The sequence below is a fragment of the Protopterus annectens genome, chromosome 1.part0 (assembly GCF_019279795.1).
Source record: "Protopterus annectens isolate FY-2018-M chromosome 1.part0, PAN1.0, whole genome shotgun sequence".
Taxonomy (NCBI): domain Eukaryota; kingdom Metazoa; phylum Chordata; order Ceratodontiformes; family Protopteridae; genus Protopterus; species Protopterus annectens.
In genome coordinates, this window is record NC_056725.1 from 862635472 (window position 1) to 862659183 (window position 23712).

Below are 23712 nucleotides of genomic sequence, written 5' to 3' on the forward strand. Positions count from 1 at the left end.
CCCTTCTTGTGTGTTGTTCTAACCTGAAACTTTTGAATTTTTATGTGGACAATTTGATTTCTGTGTTTACTGTTTTAAAAACATTAAATCTAGCTTCAAAGCCTATTGTAAAGACTCCAATCAATCTGTTTAGTAAAATATTATATATGCATAGCACACAGATGATCATAAGGACTAGAGTCTTCCAAAAAATCAAATAATACATGTGGCACTGACTTCTTGTAAAAAAAAAAAATCACTGAAAAAAAGGTATTTAAAAAAGCATTTATTTATAAATTAACTGGAGTAGGGTGCTCCTCCAAATGGACCACTTTCAAGCCCATCCTGGGAGAGGGTTACAAAAACAGCCCTTGTATGTAATGAATATCAGATACACAAGACATACCCTAAAAGAAGGCACGGACAACAGGTGTCATATGGGCATCATATATGCAACACAATACATATCATAAAAACACTGACAGTTAGGTTTTAGTTGTTCCATCATGAAGTACTTTATAGCAGAAATCCATGATGAAGTCTCAAGCTATATAGAAACATACATGCCTGTTGAGAGATATGATGTGAAGATCAAATGGGGAACCAGTTAGTAAACTCTGTTTATGCGACAGTCCCAGTGCCGTGCATTTACATTGTTTCCTTAAACAGATTTGCTTTCATTTTTTTCTAAATGCAGTGTAGGACAGGGTATCAATTATGACTTTATGGATGAATTCCCCAATATCTGTGGCAAGGATGTACCGTCTTCAGTTTGGTTTAGTTAAGAGAATAGGGTAAAAAGGTTTGGTGCTGAGGGAGAAAAATATTTCAGGATATATGCAGCCTATTGGCTTAAAAACTTGCCAGCAATACAGGAGAAGGATTCCATACTGAAGATTTAAAGATCATGGATCCTAGGAGGAGAGTCATTTTTTTGTGGGGCAGACTACCATTTTGGCCTTCCCTACTGTGGTGTCCTCTTGCAGAAAGAGACAGCAATATATTCATAATGAAAAGTACAAGAAAATAATGTATAACTTATATTAAATCAAAGGCCAGTGAAATGCCTGCTGAAGTGCAATGTAGAAAGAACAGTGAAGCAGAAACAGAACACAGTTTGTCTTTAAAAGAAACCAATTAGGAATAACACTCTCTAATAAGCTTTTCAAATCGAAGTTCTCAATGTTCATAAAAAGGGACATGTACAGCACTTTCCCTTTTCTTAAAACTAAAGTAAAAGATAGTGGCAGTAAACCATTTACCAACTGCAACAAAACTAAACTACTTACCCAAATCCTCATTTGTGTTCATGTCCTCAACTGGAAATGGAAGCTTCTTCTGTTCAGCCAGTATCTTTGCCTGACTCTGTAAGACAATGAAGGTAACATTACTAAAAGGTATATGAACAGTTTCAAATTTCTAAATCTCTACATTGAAAAATAAGAATTTAAGGGAATTTAAAACCCGATTGCTTAGAAAGAGATGCCCTGTATTAAACTAGAACATATTCAAGCAGAACAGGCTGCTATAAGAAAATCTATTTGTAAGCTTTCAACAACAAAATGGAGGAGTCAAAATAATTGAACAAAGACATTGAAACCGTGGGAGCAAAGGATAAAAAAAAAAAACATTTGATTTTAGAAGGATGAAAGCCTTCCCCCTCCCAAACTGGTAACCATGCCATGTGAAGGCTTTGTCTCCCAACATATATTTTCTCCAGAGCTGCACAACTGCAGGGAAAAATTAACATCCTGAAAATGTAAAAAAAAAAAAAAAACGGCTCAAGCAAATGTAATGTTGTAGTACAGCTGATACATATAAAAATAATCAAGAATGGTAACTTTGTGAAATTGGAATCGGGGGAAAATGGATTTAACCCATCATCAAATGGGAGCTACACTGAACAAGATATTGATTATTTATTGCTTAAAAGTTTATAAGTTAATGACTTGTGGAATCCTACAAATGCAGAAAAGAGGAAACCTTTTTATGAAGGAGTTAAAATGTGAAAACTTTCCTTTCCTTAATTCTTTGGTGTATAAAAGTGGATACGGCACATCAAGTGCATAATCACTCAAAGTGGCACGTGGAATGTCAGGTGCTTTTCTGCCTTAGCTGAATTACTGGTGTTTTTAATGGGACAAAACATGACGAAATTATATATGAAAAATGTTCAATGCTATGTAAAAATAAAGGCAGGAGGCACAATAAAGCACCGACTATGACCCAGGTGACAAGAGTTTGATTAGCTTCTTAGGATCTTGACTGCACAGGCAGAGGAAAACTGTCTATCCATCCTGTGAGTGGGTGGGGAACTGCTGATAGCTATCAGTTCACTCACAGCTCTGATGGAGGCCACACCTGAAGCAACTAATGGTATATGCATGTGGGTTAGTCTGGGAAGATGTGGCTGTCATCACAAAGGGGAGGGATTAGGGCTGTAATGACACCCAAGCAGAACTACCACCTCCATTGTCAGCAATGACAGCTTCCAGGCTAACTTGCTATTCCCATGGGGAAGCTCAATTACTGCTAGTAATGGGACCACAGCCCAGAGGCAGATAAACACCAATTAACTCAGAGATAAGGTACCATATCAGAATGAGAAGCAGCTTAGTGGAATCATGTTGCAAAAGAGTATAAATCCACTCACCAAGCATGCATAGCTTGACTGCATTTAAAATGTTATGAAAAAATAAGGCTTGGGAATGTAATCAAATATATTTGCTTTATAAGTAAGTTGAAGTAATCAAAATTATTTTTAATACAACTTTGCAATTTTTTTTAACTTAAAAAAACTGTGGTAGTCTTTTCAATAAGTGCCATGTAACCTTTCATATCAACCTAATGTACCAAACACATCATGAAGATAAGTAATTTATATAGGAAAAGTAGAATAAAAATAAATTTCCTTAAAGGATGAAGAGGTGGAGCTCCACTAGGTAACAGTGATAATACTAACATAGAGTACACTTAGGATGAGGGCTGCTAGTGGGGAACCAAAGATTTTGGTAAGGAAGGCTATATGGGGTGGATAAGAGAGTGAAAGGGAAGTTTGCTGAGTAGCTGGGGGATTAGGGAAGGTAGCAGACTAAATACCCATCATTAAAATGCAGTCTATGTTGTAACAACTTGCTAGGAAGGGGAAACAAAATGAAAAGAGATGCCTATATGGTCAAAAGAAGGGATCAGAAAAAAAAAATTAACAAAGAAAAGAGGGTGCATAAAGGGAATGGAGGTTAAAAGTAGACCAGTAAAAGTAGTACATGGAGGTTAGATGTGATAATGTAAAGCTGGAAAACGGAGCTGGCAGAAGGGATAAGTAAGGGTTGCACAATCTTTCTTGAAATACTCTGAGAGAAAAGGAGGAGAAGTCTAAAATATTAGATTTAAGGAAGGAGGTCAGATAATTTATAGGAGCCAAAAACAAGCAAACATTCTTATGTTCTTTTTCTACATTTACTCAAAGAAGAAAGGAGAACGCTGCCTGTAAGTAAAGGCATGAACCTAAAATAGTGACAGATGGATTAATGGAGAATTTAATAAAGGGGAAGTTAAGATGAATCTGAAACCTTGAAAAGGGATAAGGCAAAAGGGCTAGACAGTTTGACATTCAGAATTCTTAACCAAATGGCATGGTTTCTGGCAATTCCTTACCAGCTTAATGGAAAAAAGCAACCATGTTGCCAGTTTACATAGAGAGGACTCTGACAGCTTGGAGAGTTCATTTCAGTGATTGGCAAGTTTACATATGGAAGTTCAGTATGGAGCTTTAAGACTAAAAAAGAAGTTATGTACTTACCATAACGTTCCATGTTTGTAGTCCATCTCGCCTACATTCTTGCTGGATGGTTCAGAGACGATTCTCAGCTCCAACTTGGCCAATACTAAAGCTCGAGAGCTTTTACTGGCTTGAGGCTAACCCCTATCCCATGGTGACTCATGGCAATTCTCCAGATCTTGTTTGCAAGAAAGTAAATAGGCACATAACAGTCAGTAAACTATCAACAACTATGCACATACAAACAAACACTCTGTATTACTATCCATGCCAGGTGGACGGACTACTACAACCAGGTCAGACAGCATAATGGATAGTCCACCAGTTCCTCCAGGAAACAGGAAGGGGGAAGGAGGGTGGGATGCAAAAATATAGGCGAGATGGACTACAAACATGGAACATTATGGTAAGTACATAACTTCTTTATGTTATGTAGTCCTATCTCACCGTAATTCTTGCTGCATGGGACAGCATCCCTAGCACCTTTATCCCAGGTGGCTCAAGCGAAGAGACTCTTCAGCACAGTGGACCCAAAGGATGACCTGTCCCGAGAGGCCAAACCCAATTTGTAATAAGTGACAAAGGTATGAGGTCTTGCCCAAGTAGCTGCTGCACAAATGGTATCAATTGGGAGTTTAGATCTAAAGGCATATGAAGTTGATACTGCTCTGGTTGAATGGCCTTTTACTTTGGCTGGTAATAGTTTGCCAGCAGCTTTGTAAGCAAATGAAATGCAGTCTGAATGCCATTTAGACAAAGTGACCTTAGAAACAGGCAAGTCTTTATTTTTGTCTGAAAAGGAAACAAATAATTGGTCTGATTTTTGAAATTCTTTAGTCCTGTGCAGGTAAAACCTGAAAATTCTGTGGGCATCCAGTTGGTGTAGACTGTATTCTGATTTATTAGTATGATTTGGGAAGAAAACTGGTAGTTCGATAGTTGCATTGAGATTATGCTCTGAACATACCTTAGGAAGAAAAGAAGGATTAGTTCTAAGCGAGACTCTATCCTTGTGGAAAACAATGTAAGGAGGTCGAATGGTGAGGGCTTGCAATTCTGAAACTCTCCTAGCAGATGTTACAGCCACTAAGAGCAATGTCTTCCAAGACAAGAATTTCAGATCCGATGAAGAGGGTTCAAAGGGTGGACAAATTAAAGATGTAAGAACTAGGTTTAGGTCCCAGGGCTCCGATGGTTGCCTGATTGGAGGTCTAAGGAGGACTCCTTTCAAAAAGGTTTTGCATAAAGTTTGGGACAGGATTGGATTTCCCATGTAGCCAAAATGATAATTAGAGATGGCAGCAAACTCTAATAGTAGCAGCTGCAGCTCCTTCATGAAAAATGGATGCCAGGAAGGACAGGATAGACTCTATAGGAGCTGAGTAGGGATGTATGTCTTGGTTTGCTGCCCAAATGGAGAACTTTTTTCCATTTACCGAAATATAATTTCCTGCTGGAAGGTTTGTGTGAAGAAATCAGAATGTGTTTGACTATAGGGGAAAGAGAAACACACTTGGCTATTCGTGGAACTGGAGCAGCCATGCTGTCAATTTCAGGGTTTGGATAGTAGGATGGAACTGCCCTGACTGAAGAATCAGGAGGTCTGTAGATGGTTCCAGAATCCATGGTTCCTCCAAGAGATAGAGCCACAAGAAGGGGAACCAGACTTGGCGAGGCCAGTAAGGAGCAATGAGGATCAGGGTACTCTTCAACAGTTTTGCTTTCTGAATCACATTTGAAATGAGAGGAAATGGTGGAAATGCATAAAGGAGTCCCAGAGGCCAATTGTGGACCAGAGCATCCCTGGGTGACATCCCCGGATGGGGAATTAGGGCAAAGTAGTTGCTGCATTTGGTGTTCATGTACGTGGTGAATAGGTCGCAGCAAGGCTGGCCCCATTTGCGAAAAATCTCTTCCGCAACTTCTGAATTCAGGGACCACTTGTGAGGCATCAGAATTGCTCGACAGTTTGTCTGCAATCACACTGGACTTCCCCAGGATGTGTGTTGCTACCAGAAAGCATTGAGTGTCCATCGCCCATTTCCATACTCTTAAAGCCTCTCGACAAAGTGGGTAAGATTTGGTTCCCCCTTGCTTGTTTATGTACCAAACTACAGACATGTCTGATTGAATCACAATTGTCCCAGTGGGAAGAGAACTATGAAGTGCTTGCAACGCATATAGCACCGCTCTCATCCCCAGAAAATTTATGTGCAAGTGGTTCTCGTGATCCTGCCAAGTACCTTGGACTGTCATTCCCAGATAATGCCCCCCCCTACCCTATATGAGAGGTGTCCGTGGTCAAGACTGCATTTTCTTGAGGGGGAGCAAGTGGGCGACCTAGATGAAGTTGATCCGTATGTAACCACTATGTTAGATCCTTCTTACAGGAGTTTGTGATGAGTATTTGGTGAGACAGGGAGAGATCCTACATTGACCACTGGACAAATAGTAGCCACAGAAGTACTCTCATGTGCAGACGGGTTAAGGGAACTAAGAGAATGGTGGAAGCCATAGTCCCTAGGACCAGAAGGACTATGCTAGCCTGTACTTTCTCTCTCTTCAGCAAGAATCTGACTTGGTTGTGTAACGATTCTATCCTTTCTGGTGTCAGTTTTTCTGTCATGGTGGTTGAGTCTATTTCTGAGCCTAAGAATACAATAAGCTGCGTTGGAGATAAGGCTGTTTTTTTTAGGTTTATTATAATGCCTAATCTGGAGCACAAGGATAGAGTTTCGTCCTTGGTTCTGATTAGTTGGTGCTTGGTGGTAGCAGTTAGGAGCCAGTCATCTAGGTATGGAAACACCTGGAATCCTTGACGTCTCAGGTGAGCAGTTACCACTGTCATGCATTTGGTGAACACTCTGGGGGTTGTAGTGAGGTCAAACAGCAGTGTTTGAAATTGAAAACGACTGGCTCCCAGCCGAAAGCATATGTGTCTTCTGGAGCGCCTGTCCATTTTGATGTGGTAGTACGCGTCCTGAAGATCTATTCAGCACATCCAATTGTCTTTCCTGATAAAGGGAAATATTGACTGCAGAGTGATCATAGGAACTTCGATTTCTTTACAGACTTGTTGAGTTTGCTGAGATCTAGAATTGATCTCCAGTCCCCTGTCTTTTTTGGAACTAAAAAGAATAGTTACTTACAGATCCTATTTGCTCTGTGGGGACTTTTTGGATGACTCATTTTTGCAGAACGAGATGACCTCTGATGTTAAACGGTCTAATTGAATGGGTGGCACATCTGGTAGAGACCAGTTTACCAGGGGATTGGAAACAAAGGGAATAAGGTAACCTCTAGATATTATGGCTTGTACTCAATGATCTTGGGAAATTTGTAGCCAGGCGCTTGGGTACAGTGAAAGACAACTCCCGACTGCCTGCAGAGACGGACAGTCGGGCAACCCCTCAGGGGTGATGGAAGGGACGATCAGATAAAGTATCTCTATCTCCCTGATGTTGCGGACCTCCTCTGCTGTGAGGGTAGCGTCTTCCATTATATCCTCCCCCTCTGCCTCTAGGGGAGGGTTGACCTTGTGCCTGGGGGTAACCTTTTTGGGATTTACGGAACCACATTTTCCCTCCTGTTTGACCCTTGGGATAGGGTCTAGAAGGAAGGGAGAAATGGACTCCGACAGCAGATAAGGTTTTCCCTTCCTGCTCGCACCTGGTCAAAGTCTCTTTTACCTGGGGTCCAAAAGGAGTTGAACCATCAAAGGGGACATTGGTAAAAGGAAGACTTAAAGGATTCCGTGAAGTTACATAGATGCATCCAGGATGCCTCCTAAGAGAAATTCCTGCTGTGGCTGCTCTGCTCACTCCATCTGCTGCATAGGAAATCAACCTCATGGAGGAGTTAGCTATAGATGTAAGGGTGGAGAGCTGCGTAGATACCTTGTCTGTGGATCCCGAAGTGCTACTGAACCCTGAAGGGCGTCTACAACTCCTTCATGAGATCCCTTTGAAGTCTAGTAAAATGGGCAGGTAATTCAGTGATAATAAGGTAAGTGCTGCTGAAGAAAAGGTATGCTTTCCATACCTATCCATCGTCCTGGACTCTTTATTAGGAGGATGGATATTAGAGGATGTCTCGGACAACTCCTTTTTTGTGTCCGCTGCTACCATCACAGCATCCACAGAAACTCCCTTAGAAAGAAAGGACTTATCTTCCAGAGCAGTCATAGATCTGTTTGGCCTCCTAGGGACAGGCTCCACTGTGTCCGGGGAGGTCCAGGCTTTCTGGGATATGACCCCCAAGAGTTGGTCATAAGGCAGTGTCTCACAGGAAGTGGAAGGTCGGGAACCAAAGGCCTCAAGGTACACTGATTCATCCTCAGTAGGGTTGGAGGTCTTCCAATCACCCCTCTAAGGATTTCAAGGATATCAGCAAAAGAGACATCCTCAGAGGCAGATCTAGGGGACCCTTCTGACTCATCCATATTAGTGTCTGATGTGACAGACTCAAGTAGAGTCCATGTGCTTCCTCTTACAAAGTCTCTTCCAAGGGAGCTCTCCAGTGGGATAATCTGGGGAGGTCTCAGAAAAGGAGACACCTCCAATGGGGGCTGCTCGAGTCTCTGGTTCCCTACTCTGAGGGGGTAGTGGGGGAGAAGAGGTTGTTGCCGGCTGCTGGTGGGACATCCGGTCCAAAGACAGGGCTTTGGCACTGGTCAAAGCTTTCTCTATTGCTTTGAAGGTCTTTCCACCCCGCTCTGAAGATGACCTCTGCTCCGAGGAGACAGAAGGTTGGCTCCAAGCAGGAGGGACAGGTTCTGAAGCACACATGGGAACCGAGCTCAGTCGAGGCGAAGCACCGAGAAGGAGGGTCAGTTCCGAAGAAAAAGTGGGGTGACTATCCCTCTCAGAGTCAACTCAAGAGAGTCGGCTCCCAGATCCCTCGGCTCCAGACTGAGCCGCTGAGGATAGAGATTTCGGTTCCGAGAAAGCAGGAAGAATTCTCGGAACTGAAGGATCCAGCACATTAGAACACAAAGTGTTCGGCTCTGAGAGCAAAGCAGTTGGAGGAGTAGTAGTCCAGAGATGGGACGGCTCCGAAGCCTTTGGGTCCAGACGTGCTGACTGTTTAGCCAGAGCCGGGTCACAGAGCAACCTCTTCACCACCTGCTCGATATCCTCATCTGAAAGTGTCCTGGAGGCACGGATGGAGACAGAAAGAGATCTCCTCCTTTCTAAAATAGGAGACCTCAACGTTGGTGAAATAGGGTCGATAAATGGTGAGTGTCTCTCTACTGAAGGTTGCCTCGGCACCAAAGAATACAGACGGCACTGAGATAGAAGAAGTGGAACTGGAGCCAGAACTCCTTGGCTCCGTCGCTTTAGACTTTTTAGATGGCTCCGACGCTGGAACCGAAGATTTTCTCTTCACAGTTTTGGGAGCTATCTGACCAAGTTCCAGCTGTTCCTGGAAGGAACTAGTCATAAGACCCCTGTCTATCAATTTACGTTTTCTCTCATTAAGAACCCTAGTACTGAAGGCATGGCAAAAAGTACAAGGTTCTTGTAAATCAGCCTCTCCCAGACAGTACACATAGCTAGTGTGACTGTCAGTCAATAACATTTTTTGTCAACATTTGTCACATTTCTTGAACCCCGAAGGGCTGTGTTCCTTATGCTCTCTATCTTTCTCTTTGGACATGCTGAGAAGAAAACAAGGCTAACCACAATTACAAGAACAACAGCACTAACTATAACCAACAGCAAAGTTATGAAGAGAAGAAAACGTTTTTTGATTTTAAAAGGGAAGAAGGACTAGCACTCAGGGAGGAAAGGCTCTCTAATTTAAACGGGCAACTACGGCCCTCTAACATGGGTCATACAATCCTAAAACAGTGGAATAGGGGATCGAGCACTCAACAATCACACAGGTAATAGATAACAACTATTAAGGTAGAAAAAGGAAAAAATTAGACAAGAAATAACAAGATTTATCAAATAAATCTTCTACTTAGCCAAAGAGCCAGTAAGGAGACAACCTTGAAGCTTTCGAGGCAAACAAGATCTAGGGAATTGCCGTGAGGCACCATGGGATAGGGGTTAGCCACGAGCCAGTAAAAGCTTTTGAGGTTTAGTATCAGCCGAATCGGAACCGAGAATCGGCTCCAAGCCATCCAACAAGAATTACGGCAAGATAGGCCTACATAACATGCAATGTCTTTTGGCTGCTCCGGTTACGGGTCACCACAGTGGATCATCGGTCTGCAGATTGATTGGCAGTGGAGTTTTTAAGGTGTCGAGGTGCCAGCCCGGCGCCCAACCTTCACAGAAGGCAGGCAGGCACACGCACACACACACACACACACACACACACACACACACACACACGCATCTACCTGCATGCCTTTAAAACTCACTCGACCACAGGCAGGACATGCAGACTCCATGAAGAAGGTGCTCCAGCCGAAAATCAAACCGGAGAACCTCTTGCAACAACAATAACCACTGCACCACTGTGGCTGACATTAAGACTAAGAGTTGCTAATGAGCTTCATCTTGTATTCCTAAGTTTGATTCCTTCAATCCCCATTTGTCTGTTGTATGACTATGAAAAATTCAATCAACCACAAAGTTACACTTTTCTAAGGCTACTCCTGAAAACTGCCAAATGGATCTACATGGTTAACAACCAAATAAAGTATTACACAGTGTGTGACCAATTTTCTGGGTACTGATTTCATGGCTTCACAGAGACCACATGATTGTTTTGGACCAGCTGGTCATTTAAGAATAAAGCTCTCAGTTAAACAGAAAAAAATCCACCCTGATTATTCAATTGTTTAAAGGAGGATTATGTGTCTGACTCTGCTACACTTCAACATGGAATGCTTTTAAAAGCCAAACACAGCTTGTCTTATATCAGCCTGCGCCCATTTTTACAGACAGTCATATACTATTGTGAGTACAATCTCTTTAATTTAATATTTCATGTCCATGACCTCTGCACAGATTCAAAACTGTTAATAAATTTATTACAGGCACAAAGTCATAATTCAGAGTAGACCTCAATACAGGTTTGAGTAGCTCAGTTAGGATTCTAACATCACATGAACTAACTAGTTGTAAAATAATTCCATACACTTTGCATGCTTTAGATATTACCATAAATCATCCTTTTGAACAAAATGTTACTAACTACAGCAATACTTAAAATACTTTACTGCAACTGCAAGAGAGGTAGATGTTTGTTATTCAAAGTAAAAGAAGTATAAATCTAGAGGATTTTAAGGCGTGATCTAACATTTATCGCACTTTTGTCATATACCTTTGTTCTGGTACTAATCTTATTAAGAAAAAAATAACATTTTTTATTGTATTTTGCTGTAACTGTTTAATATAAAGTTACAGTAATTGAACATACTTATTATACATTATCAGAACCTGACAATACTGAGCCCAAGAGCGATCTCTGAGGCACACCACTGCTGACTAAGGCTACACTTTGTCAAGATAACCCTGGCTAAAAACTGTGTACACAGTCTGACAGTTTGTTACCCATTTAAGCAATTAAAAAAGGTTAAAAATGTTATGACCATGCCATTACTGATGTCACTGTAGCCACAGATAAAATGTTTTGGCTAAATCTACATTTATTCAAGAAATGGAGACTGAGGTCCAAAATTAGTCTGGCCTTCCAAATGATCATCTGCATGGGTTAAGAACACAGACGTTATCTAAAATAACATATAGTTTTATGAATAGATAAATACAGAGGTGCTGTGTTCTATTTCAGTTTCAGCAAAACATTCAATTCATTACCTAATAGGAGGTTGATAAATTAGTTTATAGGGATGAACGGAAGTTATAAGGTTATGGGATGACAAGCAGAATGGCTGGATAAGAGGACAAAAAGGGCAGCTAATGTGGAATAAGACTGTACTCAAGAACAAGAAAGCAATTTGCGGAGTTCCAAGATGGTCAGGAATGAGATCAGGACTGTTTACTGTCCATATGCCACACTTAACTTTGCGGTTGTGTGGGGTAGGAAAAAATTATATGGAAATTATAGTAAATTATGGAGTACTTTGGGAGATGGAGGAACAATCCTGAGAAGAGAAATGAGAAGGACCATGGCCGAGTACACAGATGGCACCCAAGACTTACTGAAACAAAATGCAAGACTCAGCATCTGGATCACACCAATATATGAATGTACTGGGATTTTGTGGAGGCAAGGTTTATGTAACAGACAGCACAGGATCCAGGTTTTTTCAGTTTACAATCAACAGGTGCATTATGAAAAGGCAACAGCAAAGGCTGAAAGAATGTGGAAACATTACTAGGGCTGTTGACTCTAGGAATGAGGAATATAGCAGCAATCACATATGGCAAGCCTTATGACATACCATGTATACGTCTAAATTTTACAATTTTCATTTTCATTACAATGAAAAGATGGTGTTACCTTTAATCTGAGAATATAATTGATTTTCTCTATCTTCTTCTGTACCTGCTAATAGTTATTACAGTTTGTTTGTACATTTCTACTACTAATCTCTGTCATTATGCTTTTTTAAAACAAAAAACATCTTTATTAAATTTTCATGTATGACATAGACAATCTTTCAGTTATATAAATGAAAATGTACCATAATGACATAATCTCAGTTGCAAACATTATACGTTATGAACCGTGCCAACACAACTGTAGCCGCAAACATTATACATCACTTTTAATATATCCAGTCCTTGTTAGTAAACCATTACATAGCTCATTCAAATCCTGCCTTCTTTTAAACCTTGTTCTTCCTCTGCATGTGCTGATCCCACATTTCCCATTTTTCCTATGTAATTTGGTCCTATTCTTTTTCCAAGGATCCCTGTTCCAGTTGTTAAATCTCTGTTGGTATCTTCATTACTTCTCTTCATTTTCTAGTTATTGCTTTTTTGACAACCATCATAATTAGACTCAGCAAGGCTTTGCTATGCCTAGGCAATTCCGATTCTGTAGCATAGCTCAAAAAAGTAATTTCCCTAGTTACTCCAATTTGCTCACCCAGCATTTCCGACAGTGTAGACTACAAGGAATCTTTAAAAAGTCTGCCATCTCATTACACTCACATAAAATATGTTCCCAGTTACCTTTTTCTTCCCCATCACACCTCTAACATTTGTTGTCTACCCGAGGAAAAATTCTTTGGAGCCTGCTTGAGATATAAAAATACCTATGTAAACCCTTCCAGGCAAAGATCCTAAATCTTCTAGATTTTGTTGTATATTTGGGAGACATGCATTTATCTCCCCACTGTTTCTTTGTGAATTGCTTATCCAATATCTCTTCCCAATCCTTCCTAACCTCCTCTGATTGATTCTTACAGTTATCATGCAATATTTTATGCACTCTACTAATTATTCCTTTCTTAAATGGCAACTTCTGCTCTAGATTCTATCAATGCTGGTCTTCCATTTTGGACCCACCCTATTTCTTTCGCTTTGCCTAGAAAGCAATCTCTAACCTGCAGTCCAAATAAGTTATTGGCATCTTCCCATTCTATTACCTTTCCCTCTCTAGTTATTTGCTCCCAATACCTTGGTTCCTTTGGCAATTATCTTCAATATATTCCTGCCCCTTCTTGCCTATTGTCAGTATCCCTAATTGCAGTCATCCCTATTGGCAGAATCTCCTTTCTCCCTTCCTGTACTGGCTTAGTTCTTAGAATACCTTCTGCTACTTCATGAATATAATATTATGTATGATTATGACTGTTATCCTTAAATGCCTGCACCCAAAATCCCAGTCTCTCCCTGTTACTTGAGATTCACCCATCTCATCAGTATCTCTTTCCATTTTGAATTATTGTTTTCTGCTTGTGCCATGTATAGGAGCCTTAACTGTGTTGCTTTGAAATACCCCTTTAACTCGGAAAATCCCAATCTGCCCTGTTCTACTGGAAGAACAAGCTTATCCCTCTTGACATCTTCCCCTCCCACAAAATCCTTCAGCTCTTTATTAATTACTATCCACAACTTCTCCCCTGGTTGATAAAAATATGCCTAACCTGTGTACAAAACTAAAGGGACTAAAACATTTTAACTGCTTGTAATTTACTATCAATAGCCATATAACAGAGCTTCCATTTCCTCAGTTTTTGTATTATTTTTTTCTTTAGTCTCTTCCCACATATCCTTAGCCGCTGCAGCAGTATCATTTTTAATCCATACTCGTAAATACTTCATTTTCTCATGTCCCCATAAGTTTGGATATTGATGAACCAATTCGTATGCGGGTACACAGTTTACCTCTATTGGTTTTGCTTTAGCTTCATTCATTTTGTAAATTCTGCATGCCAAAAAGGTTTGAAGCTGTCTCGTTATGTTCCACCATACTGTAATGGACCTTTCTGGTTTTGTGAGGTATAAAATAATATCATCTGCAAATACAGCTAGCTTTTCTTGTCTACCATGCCAGTTATATCCTTAAATTTCTGAGTCCCTAATTTTCTTTCCCAATAGTTCTAAATATAATGCAGACAACAAAGGAGAGAGAGGACACCCCTGCATGGTTCCACTTCTCAAGCAGAGATTATCAGAGAGGATCCCACCTACTTAATTTTCATCTCCGATCCCTCAGATATCCTCATAATCAACCTTATAATTTTATCAGGAAATGCAAATTCTTCCATTACTCTGCACATAAAGTTCCAGCTTTCTCTGTCAAATGCTTTCTCTGCATCAAGACCTACCAACAACAGTGATATTTACATACACTCTGCTTCCTTCTGGATCATCACTGCTGTGTTAATATTGTCAAATGTCTTGTGGAGGGGAGAAAAAACACATTGATCCATATCTATCAATTTTGGCACCACTTTTGCCATTCTTTTAGCCATTATAGTCACTTTTTAATCATGATTTAGTACTGAAATGGGTTTGTATGAAGCTGGACCTGATGGATCCTAACCCTCTTTAGGTATTACAGCTACTACTACTTTCTTCCAGGATGTTGGTACTTCTCCTCCTCTTAACATACTATTAAACAAAATCTTCCAGATCTTTCAGTTTTTCTCCTAGCTTCAAAACTTCCACAGGAATACCATCTAGTCCTGGGGACTTTCCTGTAGACTGATTATATATATTACCATTTTTAACTCATCTCCTCCTACCTTAGCTGTTAGTAATTGCGCCTCCTGTACCTCTAACCTTAGCATATTTAATTCTTCCATAAACATTTCCTTTTGCACCTTTTCTTGATTTCCATATTTCTCTGTTTTATACTGACTTTCACAGAATTTTCAAAATATTTCTAATACTTCTACAGGATCTCTTGCTATCTTCCTTGTTATAGGCTCCCTATGCTTGGTAACAGCCCTTTCTACTTTCTGTTGCCTGAATCTTTGTGCTAAAAGTTTTTGTGCTCTTGAGTTAAACAGTTGCATAACAGCATTATTTTTAAACTTGTGCGTATTATCAAGGTAGTCCCTTATTTTCTGTTTAGCATTCTGCAGTTGCTTCTCTTCTTGTTCTGTAAGATTCCCCCTATTTTGCAATACTTTAACATTTGTCAGCCCTACTAAACAATTCTCATTACTTCTTAACCATATCTCCCTTTCTCTTATTTCCTCCCTATTTTTAAAATCCACTTTAATTGTATCCCACTCCTTAGCTATGCTTTCTAAAGAAATTTCTATTTTCTCTAATATCTCCTGAATAATTTTCCCTCCCCATTCCCTTAAATTCCTCTCTTTTCAATAAACTGGTGGGAAAGCACCAGTGTCCCATTTTTATTTCATTACCACATGTTTTTACTTTAGTTATTATTGGCGCATAATCTGAAACAGTTATTGGGTGCATATCAAGACCTTCAATTAAATGCACATGTTCCTGTGAGATGTCAATTCTGTCTAGCCTAGCCCAGTTTTTGTATCTTGGGGAATAACATGTAATTCACTCTGAACTCTTAGTACTGAAATCACATCTTCCATGTCAAATATTTTCATAAATGTCTTTAAAAATCTACCCTCCTCTGTTATATTTTCCCTTCTGCCCCCCCAAACACATCTTCTCTGTTGCAAATCAACTTCCAGTCCCCACCTATAAGTAATATTCCTTGCTGAAAGGTGATTATTTCCCCCAGAATTTTCATAAGCTCCATTATAGTAGTTTTCGGTGGAATGTAAATACATGCCAGTGTAATCCTTCTCCCTTGCCAGTAGTCCCTTAGTGATACAAATCTGCCATTACTGTCTTTTATATTTTCTTCCACTATTATTGGAGCTCCTCTTGCAATTAATACAAGTACTTCTCTCTTCCTTTGCCTCGGTTATTCTGCTGAACAACCACCGTGAAGAACTTTCTTTATCAAATTCACACATTCATTTCTTTCCAAGTGTTTCTACTGCTGCATAGCCATTTGTACTCTACATTTTTAATACAGTTCAATACTCTTTCTTTTTTGTATTTATCTGAGACCATAAATGTTTAAAGACATTATAGAATGAATCATATTCTTGAGGAATTATTATTCTCATCATTTCAGCTTTTTGTTAAATGTCTGGTTCCAGTTTTTGTGTTACATGCATGCACAATTTGGCAGGTTAATCTTTTATACAATTGTTTCTTGTCATCTCCATTTGAGCCCATCACATCTTGCATATTTTTTTTTTGTTTTACTGAAAACCCTCACACAAAAATACACAGATACCTCTAATACCCCCCTAAAACCTATTAACAAAGTAACACATAAAACTATGTACATAATAAGAACAAATGTTCTAAACTGACAGCCACATCCACAGGCTAGAGACAACCAAACAGAAAGGTAATTCATGCTAAGATGCATGATACAGCCTGTGCTTTTAGTAAGTGTTATCTGGTTTTGTCTCATCTTTATAGCTCTCCCAGCTGAGAAAACACGAGTGCTTTCAGTAAACATTTTCTTCAAGCAATTTCTCTTTATCAGATTGTCTTCTGGTGATATGCAAACCAGACACACACTGCTAAGCATACCTTGTTTACCAGAAAAAAGCCTTATAATATTCAATATTCTTTTCCATTTATATACTTTGTAGCATGAGAAAAAAGCACACTATTTTTTCTTTTGTCATGTTCTCATAACCAGGCCTCCCCCACCCCATCACAGTGCCTACACTTCTTAAAATTGAACAAGGAAAAAGAGACAAGAAGGGAGAGAAAAAAAAACAAACAAAATGACTTGTTTATATTAGTATCCCCATTACATTAAAAAAAGAACTGAGAAAACTACTTCACAGCTTGCTAAGAAAGCCAAGCAAAATTTAAACATTACCAATAAAGAAAAAACAAAATTGTTTTACTTATAGTTAAGTTTCTCCCTTCTCCTCTACTTTCCAAAGTAAGTTTTCCAAAGATTAGTGACAATGTAAGGCATATGCTTTTCAGTCTCCTACAAGTTTAACAGAGTCCACAGAAATCCAATATTTCCAAATTCTCTTGTTCTGCCATGTTTCACAAGTATAATTACTGCTTTGAAACCCACATTTGTCTGTTTCCAAGTTACTGATTTTATTCTCCTAACATTACTAACATGAAGCGCAGTATATGTTAAAGTCCCCCAGAAGTTTGACGTCCAAGCAAGTCCAATATTTTCAGATTTTTTGTTCTGTCATGTTTCACAAATACAAGTATTGCTTTATCATCCCCTAGTTGTCGATTTCCAAATTACTAGTTTTAATCCTGCTCATCTCTATCTATCAAATCCTGTCTCTGTCTCATTTCCAACATATTCCCGATTCTTCTAGTTAATTCTTACATTTTTTTCCTTCTCTCAGGCAACTGAAACAGTGAAAAAGTTTTCACGGGCTCAGTCTCTCTGTACTCATTACCATAAGAACACGAAGCAGAATATCCTAATGATTCACAGCTCACACTTTGCTGGACAAACATTTGCATTTCCACCTTAGCAAGTTCTTCAAAACATTATTTGGTTCCTCCAGGGAAACCACTTTGAAGATGGCTGGGTACAGCAGTTCAAATCTCATGTCTGCTTTTTGACATTCCCTAAATAATGGAATATATTCACTCCTCTTCTGTCTGGTGTACAGGGAGTAATCATTCTCTATAAGCACTCTACTGTCTCTGACTTTTAGCACTTTCCCTTCTGCCATAGTTTTGTTAGAGTCAACTCTTTACTCCATCTTTACTATTAAAGGTCTAGGTTGTTTTTTAGTAACCAGATCTGGAGCATACACATGATGTGCCCTTTCAGTTAACAGTTCCTTCTGTGGAATACCAATCAGTTCTTATTTGTGCTTTCATAAAAACTGATATAGTTTACTCCTTCCAACTTCTTTGGTCCAGCATAAAATCTCAGGTTTTCTCTATGTGCTCTATCCTCCAACTCTATTACTTTTTTGAAACATCTCTTCGTGTGCAGTCTCATATTCAGCCAGCCTTTTCTTCATTTCAACCTCTTGAGTTTGTATTTCTGTCACCTCATCTGAATATCTGTGTAAAGCTTCTTCCATTATTTCCAGACTTTTATTGTTTGTGTTGATATACTCTACCAATGTTTCATTTATTTTAACCAATCCTGTATGTAGCTGCTTTATACTCTCTTCTATGTTACTGGAAGTCATGTCTGGAACTTGTACTTCTTCTTGTTGAGCAACTGCAGTACTTCTCTCACTCTGCGTTTCTTTCTCACCTTTTGTAGATGATTTTCCTCCAAATTTATTTATTTATTTTATTTATTTATTTATTTATTTAAATTTGTTGACCGGGAGTGTCCGACTGGACATAGGTCCATTTTCAGCGGAGGCCCGGGGAGAAAAGCTCCACAGTTAAAATAAACAGACAGTATATACATTGGATTACATAGTGAATAACAATTTACATAGCAAATACTTACAACATATTTACAGATGAAGAACATAGTACATCAGTAGACAAATAGAATCTTTATCTGTGAAGTGCATACCAGATGTTAACAAATGTTACAAGAAGAAGAAGTTTGTGCTGTATAATAAGTACTGGCTTATGAGCATCGGAGCTTGCTATAATCAATGTAGTTAGTGGAGTGGAAAGAAAGGTAGTAGTTGGATGGGGTGGATGATATTAGAGTGGGAGTTGCAAGGGCATAGCCAGCATGTTTTTAGTTGCACTTTTAGTAAAGTTTTGAAGTGGGTGCATGATGGTATGGAGGTAATTGTGGGTGGGAGTGAGTTCCATAATTTGGCTATGGCGCAAGAGAATAGTGCTTCACCAGCAGAGTTATTGGCTTTAGTGATCTGCAAGTGATTTTTACTGCTGGATCTTAGTGGTCTGGGGGTGCGATAGGGTTAGAGTACATTCTGGAGGGATGGGACATTTAGTGGATGGTTTACTAGTTTGTGGGCGAGTGAGAGTTGATACCACTGAAGGAGGTGAGGGAGTTCAAGCCAGCCCAGTTCAGCAAGTGAGAGACAGTGGTGACTACGGTAGGATGCCCCTGTGGCGAATTTGTCGATTTTGTTGTAGCAGGTCTCTAGCTTGTTTAGATCACATTGCCTTAGGTTGGTATATATTGAAGAGGCATAAAGTAGGGTGGAGATAAGGTGGGAATTTGCTATTGAAATCTTTGCTGCTTTGGTGAGAAATTGCTTATTTCTGTATAACGCTCCTAGTTTTTTGTGGACTTTTTTATAGTCATGGATATGTGAATGTCAAATTTTAGTTTATTGTCTATTTCCACTCCTAGCAATTTGGTGTGTTCAGTTGGGTATATAGTGGTGTTATCTTTTGCCGTGATGTTAAAGTGAAAGTCGTTTTGAGTATGTTTGGTGGGTTGGAAGATGAGTAGTTTAGTTTTGTTTGGGTTGAGTATTAATTGGGCATCGGATAACCATGTTTCAACAGAGGAAAAGGCTTCCTGTGTGACTTTTTGCAGTTTTGGTAGGGACTGGGCTGAGCAGATGATGGTCGAGTCATCTGCGTATTGTATGAGTGTGCCATGTTTGGTGGCAGAGGCTAGATTATTGGTGTAAACAGAGAAGAGTAGGGGTCCAAGGATGGATCCTTGGGGAACCCCTATGGAGACAGGTAGTTGGGGAGATGTGTCATTCTGCCATACAACGGACTGTTGGCGGTGAGACAGGTAACTGTGAAACCAGTTGGTGACCGATTGTGAGAAGGATAGGTTATTGAGGACAGAGATAAGTTGTTTGTGCGGGACCATGTCAAATGCTTTAGATAGGTCTAGGAAAGTAGCAGAGGAGAGATAGCCATTGTTTTTATGCTGAAGGATAGTGTTAGTAAAGGAGAGTAAGGCAGTGGTGGTGCTATGGTTTGGTCGGAAACCATGCTGAGTACTGGAAAGGAGGTTGTTAGTAAGGAGGTAGTCTGAGACCTGAGAGTGTATGCATCTCTCTAGTATTTTGGAGAGTGGAGAGAGAATAGCTATGGGTTGGTAACTGGTTAATTCTGCGGAGGGTCCGCCTTTGTGGAGTGGAATTATAAGTGATACTTTCCACAGTGTGGGAACGTAACTTTCTGACAGAGATCGGTTAATCAAGATGGATACTGGGTAGGCCAGAGCATCAGCTGCGATTTGTAGGTATTCACTTGGGAGGCTGTCTGCTGCTAATTTGGTGGGTTTAAGTTTAGTTAAGAGTTTTTTTATGTTGGAGGTAGGTACAGGAGAAAAGAGAAGGCAGTGGGGAGATTACTAGTTGAAGGTGTGGGTTGGAGGGAGGGTTGTGATGTTTAGCTAGTGATAGTATGGTTTGGGTGAAGTGTGTGTTGAATGAGGTAGCAATATTTTCTGAGGAGTGAGGGATGTTAGGAGGAGGGGTACTGACTTTACCTGGGTGGAGGATGGAGTTTATGGAGGACCAGAATTGTTTGGGGCTGTGTTGTGAGGAGACTAGGGCAGACTGATAGTAATGGGATTTGTCCTGTTTTATTAGCTTTTTGACTCTATTGCGTAGTTCTAGGAATTTCTGTCTAGCTGAGGGGGTTTTGGTTTTGCGCCAGTGCTCCCAGGCTTTATCCCCGTTTTTAATTTCTGACTTAGTGGTTTTCTGTAGCCATGGGGAGGGTTGTGCTTTGGTTCTGGAGAATCTTATGGGGGCATGGTAATTATGGATGTTCAGGAAGGTAGTATTAAAAAATTCAACTGCATCATCTAGACTGAGGTACTTTAGAGGATGCCAGTTACATTTTTTGAGGGATGAGATGAATGTGAGTGGGTTAAAGTTTAGTTTTTTACCTATTTGACGGTAGATGACAGATTTAGCTTGGTATAGGTATTTTCTGAGTAGGAATGTTGGGGAGTGATCACTGAGGCTATCTGATAAGCAGCCTGTTGTATATGACTGGGGGCTCTTACTGACTAGTATCCAATCCAGGGTAGTGTGCTTGGTGGAGTTTTTATTTATCCTGGTTGGTGACTGGACTAGTTGAGTGAAGCCAAGAAGGTGTACATGATGGGTTGGATTGTTGCCAGAACAGGATTGCCAGTCAATATTGAAATCACCTAAGACGATAGTTTCTTGGGGGAGATGGTGGGTAGACCAGCTGAGGAGGTTTTCTAGGGGAGGGATGTTTTGGCCAGGTGGGAAGTAGTATCCAATTATGTTGATGGTTTTGTTTTGATTAATTTTGAGGTTGGTATATATTATTTCTTCATTGCCTATTTGTGGAGCTGATGATTAAATCTGTTATATTTCTTATTTTCTGGGATCCAGGCAGTGAACTTACTAGCCAGTTACTGAAATTTACACAGAAATCTAGGTCCACTGGCCTTCTGTGCTAAGTTTCTGTTTTCAGACTGGGGAGAGCCAGAATTAAGCTGATGAGCAGCCATCTTAGAAGTCCCCAGCTCTGTCATTACATTATCTCTTACAAATGCAACTTTATGTTGAAATTTGTACTTGCCCCATTGGCCTGGTTTATGGCTGAAAAAAAGAAGTTATGTACTCACCATAACATTCCATCTGAGTAGGTAACTTCATTTGTCTGCAACCTGTGGGTATCGGATCCGAGCCGGCAGCTTTCCTAGCTAAAAGATCCGAGCTCCAAGCTCCTCCCCTACCCATAATGCCCTGCCATCTCCCTCTAACCCTCAGATTGAGTTTGCCAAAAAAAAAAAGGCAATAGGAAAATTCTATAACACAGGAAGGGATTACAATACATTCCACCTGATGTCAACTGGAAAAGACATATCCTGATCCTTTGATAATGAACTAAGGGTCCGGGGGATGAAGGGAGGGTCGGTTGCAGACAAATGAAGTTACCTACTCAGATGGAATGTTATGGCGAGTACATAATTTCTTTATCTGAATTAACTTCATTTGATCAGCAACCTGTGGGATAGAGTCCCCAGCTACCAACAACTTGGGAGGCCCTTATGGAAGGATATTCCAGAGCACTGCGGAGCCAAAAGATGCGCGTCCTCTGGATATTAAATCCAATTTATAGTGTGTAATAAAGGTATGAGAGGAAGCCCAAGTAGCTGCTGAGCAAATGTTATCCAAAGAAACCCTTGACCAGAAAGCAGCAGAAGTAGCCATAGATCGGGTAGAATGGGCTCGTACTCTCAGGGGCTCAGGACGACCAGAACTTTTGTATGCGAGGAGGATGCATTGGGAAATCCATCTAGCTAAGGTTACTTTAGTGACAGGTTTGAACAGGATTTAGCAAAGGAAACAAAAAGTTGATCAGATTTTCGAAGATCTGCTGTTCTGTTTAAGTAAAAATGTAACTGTTTGTGAACATCCAGTCAATGAAGTCTGTATTCTCCTCTGTTTTGGAAATTAGGAAAGAAGACAGGTAGATTGATGGACTGGTTGATACTGGCTTCTGAAGCCCCTCTGGGCAGAAAAGAGGGATTAGTCCTGAGGGAGACCCTGTCTTTATGAAAGATGATGTATGGAGGCTTACTGAAAAGAGCGTGAAGCTCTGATATCCTCCTAGCAGAAGTAATGGCAATCAGGAAGACCGTCTTCCAAGATACATATTTTAAGTCAACTGAAGCCGCGGGTTCGAAAGGAGGCCCAGTCAGAGCTTAGAACTAGGGTAAGATCCCATGGAGGCACTGCATCTTTAATAGGGGGTCTTAACAAAAAGGTTCCTTTCATGAATGTTTTGCAAATCTTGGAGGACGCTAGGGGGCCTGAACTGCTTCTAACGTGGTAGTGGGAAATAGCTGCCAAATGAACTTTAATAGTAGAGGCACTAGCTCCTTGATGAAAAGTATGGGAAAGAAAGTCTAGAACTGCTGGGATAGGAGCCGTGAAGGGGTCCAAGTTTCTGTGCTCCGCCCAGACAGACAAACGTTTCCATTTACTCTTGTAGATTTTCCTGGTAGACGGTTTATGGGCGGCCACCAGGATGGCCTTAACTGAGGAAGATATACCAGGAGTCCTAGTCATTAAGGGAACTGGATCAACCAAGCTGAGAGAGCCTGAGGTAGTCCAGGTCGGGGGTCTTCAATCCCAATGGATGAGAGATCAGATCCGGATTGGGATCTAAAATCCAGGGAGGATGTACTAGATGAGACCACAGGTAAGGGAACCAGTTTGACGAGGCCAGAATGGGGCTACAAGGATAACTCTGCTCCCCAACCGACGAACTTTCTGCAAGAATTTTGAAATCAATAGAAGAGGAAGATAAGCATACAGAAGACCGGATGGCCAAGCATGAAATAGAGCGTCTCTGGGGGCTTCCCTTGGTGGGGGAATCAGAGCGAAGAACTCGCTGCACTTTGTGTTCGAAGGTGAGGCGAAGAGATCGCACCAAGGTTGACCCCATTCGAGGAAGATTTGTTCCGCTACTGCTGGGTTCAGAGACCACTCGTAAGGTGAGAGGATTATTCGACTCAACCTGTCTGCTAAGATGTTTGACCGACCTGGAATGTGCATTGCTATGAGAAAGCGGTTGGTGGATATCACCCATTCCCATACTCTCATTGCCTCCCTGCAAAGTGGATAAGATCTGGTTCACCCCTGTTTATGTACCAGACTACCGACATGTTGTCGGTTT

The 23712-nt window shown here is 40.4% G+C and overlaps 1 protein-coding gene across 1 annotated transcript in view; it reads right to left on the reverse strand.

The window, feature by feature from the left end:
* TTC13 (tetratricopeptide repeat domain 13) overlaps positions 1–23712 on the reverse strand; it is a gene marked incomplete in the record, with an annotated part of 1979199 nt that overhangs the window by 1776504 nt on the left and 178983 nt on the right. The window contains 1 exon segment of the mRNA XM_044063689.1: positions 1269–1344. Coding sequence (XP_043919624.1) covers positions 1269–1344 — 76 coding nt within the window.